Source organism: Theropithecus gelada, chromosome 2, assembly GCF_003255815.1.
Source record: "Theropithecus gelada isolate Dixy chromosome 2, Tgel_1.0, whole genome shotgun sequence".
NCBI classification, from domain to species: domain Eukaryota; kingdom Metazoa; phylum Chordata; class Mammalia; order Primates; family Cercopithecidae; genus Theropithecus; species Theropithecus gelada.
In genome coordinates this window covers 92,075,064-92,082,274 of record NC_037669.1, presented here as the reverse complement: position 1 = coordinate 92,082,274, position 7,211 = coordinate 92,075,064, and the positions used below count along the sequence as shown (strand labels likewise).

Sequence of the window (7,211 nt, the reverse complement as noted above, 5' to 3'; positions counted from 1 at the left end):
CCCCTAGTTTTCCAACACATACATAAAGGAACACGTTTTCTATTCTGGGTGCCCCTGTGCTTCAGACCAAGCTATTTGCCCCCAATAGCCCCCCGCATCCCTAGTTGTGTGTGGGCACTGCAGCCTCGACCTCCTAGCCTCATGTGATCTGCCTGCCTTGGCCTCCAAAAGTGCGTGGATTACAGGCATGAACCACTGCAGCTGGCCACAGGCACGCTTTTTATGCGCCCATTTCATCTTGCAAATCAATCTGAACCACAAGTTTTTGGACTTAGAGAGCTTCTTGAGGAAATGTGGCTATCCAAAACAGTAATTTTAGCTAATGAGGTCCCAGGACCTTAAAGGGAAATGTAATTCTCCTTAAATCCATCAAGAACTAGGCAGAGAGCATGGGTTCAAGATCTTTTATTTTCAGAGCTTCCAACAGTTGGTTAGTAATGCTAGCTAAGCTGGTATAATCTGAAGGCCATCCCACCTTTCTCTTCAGGCACTCAACCAACAGAATCTCTTTCTTACGAACAAGATCATTAACCAGTTGGAATCTGTCTCAATGCGCGTGTAGGAAGAAGTCCTCTCCCCCACATTTTTCCCAACAAGATTGTTTTATAGCCAAATGTAACTCAAACCCATAACACAGCAACTAGCCATCTCCAGTATCACTTGATTCCCACCCCCCTACCCCAAGAATAGGAAGTTGAGGTAAGGGGAGAGACTGTCTCCTGTTTTAAGAAAAAACTGCCTACACCTCAATGAAGCCGTGATGGTAAGGAGGCTGGCACCAGAGGGCGGGGATGAGTAGGCACTGAAACAGGCCTCTCTAGAATCAATGAAGTCAGCCCCAGCTCCTTGGATGAGGTGCTCTTTTGAAATCCCCACGTCTATGGGGTTAGATAAGGGACAACCGGTGATGATTCATCATTCCCTGTCTCTCAAATTAAAACATGATAAACCCAGAAAGTTTTACCTTCAAAATCCACCAAGCTCCCTCCTGAGAAAATTCTATCCAGTCATGTCCATGCCAGCACCCACTCCCTTCTCCTAATGCCCAGGGCTTCCAGCCCCTCTCCTCACCCTTGGGTGGCCCATCCAACACTGATTTGATACTCTTTGACTCATAATATGACCATTTTTAAAAAATTAGAAAATAAAAGCTATCAAACAATCTCACAGCAACATAAGGAAGACACTCAGTGGACATGCTCCTCCCCCATCCTGTGGAGCCCACCCAGCCCCACCCCCCTTCCCTGGGAAACCTACACTGCAACATTCCAGCACTGAGCCAGGGGTGGCCCTGGACGCTGCCTCAACTGCTTTCCTGACTGTGGCTCTTATACCAGCCAATGTCATGGAACTGGGGTGAGGAAGAACAGGGCCACATCTCCCACCAAATTGATCTCAGTGGCCAGTGGTGGGTCTGGGAGATTTAGCTTATGTCAGGCAGCCAAGCCTGGGTCCAACGCTCTCACCAGGACCTCAGTTCTTGGCTTAAATAGCAGCAGCCCCAGTACCACAGCGCTTCCTGGGGGTAACAGAGCACCTAGCTTTCTGTCCCATAACTTATAACAGGTTTATATTTTCTTACCCCCTTCTTTTTCTTTTCTTTTTTTTAAATTAAAAGCCGAGGTAGTCCCTGGGATAATAAAACCCTACCTAGAATGGCAGTATTTCAACCTAATGAAGCAGTAAAGTAAGTCTCCAGGAGTTAGAAAAAAAATAAAATAAAGTGATTGATGAAGCTGAATAAATTAAAGGTATGGATTATCCCACAAAGACCTTTCCTTCCCAGGTTGTCTTTGCTATTTGGCCAGCAGCATTTCTGTCTGTGTAACTTCTCTACTCCCCTCCGTCTCCTCTCCCCTCATGAGATGGCTGGAGCCCGAAAAGGCCCCGGCTGCTTCATCCCACCGTGGCTCAGAGCAGCTTGACGCGGTGCTCAGAACTGCATTGTGGCACAGTTCTGATATGGACGGAGGACGTCTAACAGGGACAGAAGAGGCGTAGCCAGCAGGATTCCCTGGGCTCCAACCTTGGGAGTGTGGGAGGTAGGTTTAAGGCATGGAAGTCCCAGGCCCCCTCTCCAAATGTCACACAGCTGGCCCCTTTGCTTAAGTTTTTCTGCAGCAAAGAGGGTAAAGGGGGACAGAGGGAAGCTCGGGCTGCTGCTGGGTGGTCCTGCCGCCCTCAGAGCTTCTTCAGACGACTGTACATCTCCCTCTTGCTCTTCTCCCCTGCCCAGGTCCGGCTCTTGGTGCGGAACTTCTTCAGGTCTTCTTTAAAGTCCTCATGGTGCATGGGCCGGTAGCTAGGGGGCTCACAGTAAGACTGAGGGGACAAGAGAGAATGAGGTTAGAGTACACCTGCCTCACACTCACAACCTGGTTTCCTCTCTGCCTAGGGTTACAAGGCTGAAAGCGGCCAGGCAGACCTGGGCGGCCAGTTCTACAGGGGCTTTCTTTGTGTTCAGCAGATACCCACCCCCTGGAAAGAAAGTCATGACCGCCAGATAGATCCATTAGTCTACCACTGGGGTAAGGGGAGGAGGGATGCTCTCCACAGTCCCAGTCTTACCTGGCATTTCATAAAGAACTCCTTGTATCCCCCCTTCAGGACATACAGCTCAGGGTAGTGGAGTTTGGGGTATTCATTACCCAGGCGATCTCTCTCTCTCACGTACCGGCACCTAGTCAGGGGAAGGAAGGCCAAAGTAGGGTTGGCTTTTCCAGCACAGAGCAACACCCAGGCAACGCAGTCAAAGTAGCAGTTGTGGTCTAAGTCCCCCTTATACACATCTTCCCAACTTTACATTTATTCTTAGAAACAATCAGTGCTAAGTTGCAAGTTCCTGGCCACATGAGCAGCATTCACAGCCAGTGCCAGTAGATGGTCTCTTCCCCAACTTTCCTTTCTCCAACAGTCCTAGCGTCTGAGTCCGGCCCAGCACCTTCACCACCAGTTTGTAGCAACAGTTTCACTATCTAAGCCAGCTTCCCCTTACTTTCTCCACCCCAGCCTTCTCTTCAGCTAGGCTCCCTCACTCACCTCCTTCTACATAAGTGGGCTTCTTTCTGTGCCTTTTAAGGAGGCTGAACTTGCTCCTGCCTCAGGGCCCTGTTTCTATCCTCTACCTGAACTGAACGGTCTTCAATATCCAGCCAATGGCTGCTTACTGCCTCGCCCTTGGTGAAAAAGCCCGAGGCCCCAAGTCCTTCAGAGGCCTACAGCTCATCACCCCTACTGCTGCTCTGCCCCTTGTTCATCCCACGTGAGTCCCTGCGGCCCCACTACTGTTTCTCCAGCCTGCCTGGGAGCTCCCACCACTGGCCTTATTTTGCTCTGAAGCACCTTTTTTTTGAGACAGAATCTCGCTCTGTCACCAGGCTGGAGTGCAAGGGCGTGATCTCAGGCTCACTGCAATCTCTGTCTCCCGGGTTCAAGCAGTTCTCCTGACTCAGCCTCCCGAACAGCTGGGACTACAGGCGCATGCCACCGCCCAGCTGATTTTTGTATGTTTAATAGAGACGGGGCTTCACCATGTTGGCCAGGTGATCCTTGCGATCCATCTGCCTTGGCCTCCCAAAGTGTTGGGATTACAGGAGTGAACCACCGCGCCCAGTAACCTTTTTTTTTGAGACGGAGTCTCACTCTGACGCCCAGGCTGTAGTGCACTGGCACAATCTCGGCTCACTGCAACCTCTGCCTCTTGGGTTCAAGGGATGCTACTGCCTCAGCCTCCAAAGTAGCTGGGATTACAGGTGTCCGCCACCACGCCTGGCTGATTTTTGTATTTTTAGTAGAGACAGGATTTCACCATGTTGGCCAGGCTGTTCTTGAACTCCTGTCCACTCTGAAATGTAAGTTCCATGAAGGCAGAGATTTTTGGTCTGTTTTGTTCACTGCTCTTCTCCCTCAATATCTAGAAAGGTATCTGGTACACAAGAGCCAAGAGTATCTGCTGATTTTCTCTCGAAGCTCAGTGGTTTGGGGCCTATGGTAGCTGCTCTAGTCATGAGGGATGGGCAGCAGCTTCCTCAGCAGGACGTAACTTAAACCATTTGCCTGTGGTTAAAACGAGTTCGGCTGGGCACGGTGGCTCATACCTGTAATTCCAGCACTTTGGGAGGCTGAGGCAGTGGATCACGAGGTCAGGAGTTCAAGACCAGCCTGGCCAAGATAGTGGAACCCCGTTTCTACTAAAAATACAAAAAATTAGCCGGGCGTGGTGACAGGCGCCTGTAATCCCAGCTACTTGGGAGGCTGAGGCAGGAGAATTGCTTGAACCCGGGAGGCGGAGGCTGCAGTGAGCCAAGATAGCGCCACTGCACTCCAGCCTGGGCGACAGGGCAAGATTCCGTCTCAAAAAAACAAACAAACAAACAAACAAACAAACAAACAAACAAACAAAAAAACCCCACAGTTCACCTGTGATTCTCAAATCTTTCCTCAGTGGATTAACAGAAAGCCAGTGATGGTGAAACTCAAGTGGGGAACGAAGTGTAAGGGGTATCTGTAGATGGTAATATAAACATGCAGCTTGCAAATGCAGAATACAGAGATGGGGCGTTGTCTGTATATCCAGGTGAAGTTTTAATATGGTATAATAATGTCCTTTATATTAGAGGTTGTTAAAGAGGAAGATGGGGAAATGAGAGAATTGAGAGAATAGCATCTTTTGGGCTGGGCATGGTGGCTCACACCTGTAATCCAAGGACTTTGGGAGGCCAGGATTGCCTGAGCCCAGGAGTTTGAGACCAGCCTGGGCAACACAGTGAGACCCTGTCTCTACAAAAAATATAAAAATTAGCCAGGCATGGTGATGCATGTTTGTGGTGATGCATGTTTGTGGTCCTGGGAGGCTGAGGTGGGAGAATCACTTCAGCCTGGGAGGCAGAGGCTGCAGTGAGCTGTGCTCCTGCCACTGTACTCCAGCCTGGACAACAGAAACTGACCCTGTCTCAAAAATAAAAAAAAAAGAGAGAGAACAGCATCTTTTGTGGGTTTAAAAAAAATTTATATGTATGTGTATGTGTGTCTAGTTTGTTTCAGGCCTGTAATCCCAGCACTTTGGGAAGCTGAGGCAGGTGGATCACTTGAGGTCAGGAGTTCGAGACCAGCCTGGCCAACATAGCGAAACCCTGTCTCTACTAAAAATAAAAACATTAGCTGGGCATGGTGGCATGCGCCTGTAGTCCCAGTTACTCAGGAGCCTGAGGCAGGAGAATTGCTTGAACCCGGGAGGTGGAGGTTGCAGTCAGTCAAGATCGCACCACTGCACTCCAGTCTGGGTGACAGAGCAAGACTACATCTCAAAAAAAAAAAAATCTGGTGAGTGAATAATTCCATTCATGAATGACCATCCTTTGGAGACAGATGTTTGAAGGACTTATGACAGTCAAAAAGTGTCAAGTTCTACTGTAGTTGCCTGTGTGTGGAGCATGTACATACAAATGTGACAAAATGTTAACAATTAATAAAATCAGGTGAAGTATTTGCAAGTACAACCTCTGTGTGTGTGTGTGTGTGACAGAGAGACAGAGTCTCACTCTGTCACCTAGGCTGAAGTACGGTGGCATGATCATGGCTCACTGCAGCCTCAACCTGCCAGGCTCAAACGATCCTCTCACCTCCTATTTTTCATAGAGGTGGGGTCCCGCTGTGTTACTGAGGTTGGTCTGAAACTTTAGCAAGTGATCCTCCCTTGAACCATCCTAGTTAAGCTGCACTCTCTGTCCCACCTCTCTGCCTGTCCTCCTGTTTTCTTAGCATTTATATGGATCCCCACTTGGATCTCTGCTGCAACAGGGTCCTTGTTGGTCCTGCTCGCTGTGGTATTTATACTGTACTGTGCTTTACTGTAGTTACATTTTTATTGTCAGAGCCTGATACATACCAGGCTTACAATCCTTTTAAAATGGACACAATGACTGATGGGCAGCTCTTTGCCCCCTTTTTTTCACCCTGAAATTGGTAATAATATCAAGTGTTTCAAAGCATCATATCATATCAGGTCTTCACACTTTTCTGGCATTTGCATAAGGAATGGTTACTTTATACTTGAAGGAGGTCACATGAACAGTAGCCTCACAGGTCAGACTAAGGACAGTTGGGGAGACTGGAAGAGCCAAAGTTCACCTCAGGATAAAATTACATATGAAAATGGCTTGTTATGTGCAAGAGACTGCTTGATATGCTACAATATGCTCCAAGTGCAAGCCACAAACCACCATGTCCCACAAAAGCAACATGGAGCCTCTGCCCCAGAACCCAGTTCCATGCAGCACTCACATGCGGGGACCTCTCTCAGAAGAAAACTCGCAGTGAAATACAACAATGACACGCTTGCCATCAGTAGGTACAATGGGATTCTTCAGTAAGAAGTCTTCAACCTCTTCTTCCATGTGCAAGTTCACTGCACCCTATGAAGACAACAGAGACCCTTGGAACCTGCATGTTTCACACATGAAGTAATGATTCATCAAAAATGATCTTTAAGTCCACAAGACCAGTTTGTGATTTTTTCAGTTTTTCCGGCTGAATAGCCCAGTAGACCATCTGGCACCTGTATCTCAATGGAGCTTTGAGGGTCCATACACATTCGTCATACAGTAATGCACATGGGGACTGGAAATGGGCAATTCAAATATGACTATGGTACACTTTATAGGTAGTTTTATAAATTTGGGGATTTTCAAAAGCTACAAGACAATGGCAAACAGTAACATCGTATTTAACGTACCTCCTTACTATATTTAAACACTATTAATTGGGTAAAGCATTAAAATGGCAGGCCAGGTGCTGTGGCTCATGCCTGTAATCCTAGCACTTTGAGAGGCTGAGGTGGGCAGATTGCTCAGGAGTTCGAGAACAGCCCAGGCAACATGGTGAAACCCCGTCTTTACTAAAATAAAAATTTAAAAAAATTTAGGGCCGGGCGCGGTGGCTCACGCCTGTAATCCCAGCACTTTGGAAGGCCGAGGCGGGCGGATCACAAGGTCAGGAGATCGAGACCATGGTGAAACCCCGTCTCTACTAAAAATAGAAAAAATTAGCCGGGCGCAGTGGCGGGCGCCTGTAGTCCCAGCTACTCGGGAGGCTGAGGCCGGAGAATGGCGTGAACCCGGGAGGCGGAGCTTGCAGTGAGCCGAGATGGCGCCACTGCACTCCAGCCTGGGCGACAGAGCAAGACTCCGTCTCAAAAAAAAAAAAAAAAAAAA

The 7,211-nt window shown here is 48.4% G+C and overlaps 1 protein-coding gene across 5 annotated transcripts in view; it reads right to left on the bottom strand.

Moving 5' to 3' along the window:
• Nucleotides 1-389: 389 nt before the first annotated feature.
• Nucleotides 390-7,211, bottom strand: part of CDC25A (cell division cycle 25A) — a 33,342-nt gene continuing 26,520 nt past the window's right edge. For all 5 annotated transcript variants that reach the window (XM_025375959.1, XM_025375958.1, XM_025375961.1 and 2 more), the window contains 3 exons: nt 6,283-6,413; nt 2,569-2,680; nt 390-2,322 (listed from right to left, as the gene is read on the bottom strand). In XM_025375959.1, the coding sequence (XP_025231744.1) occupies nt 2,182-2,322; nt 2,569-2,680; nt 6,283-6,413 (384 nt within the window). In that variant the 3' untranslated portion in view covers nt 390-2,181. The remainder of the gene's footprint in view (nt 2,323-2,568; nt 2,681-6,282; nt 6,414-7,211) is intronic.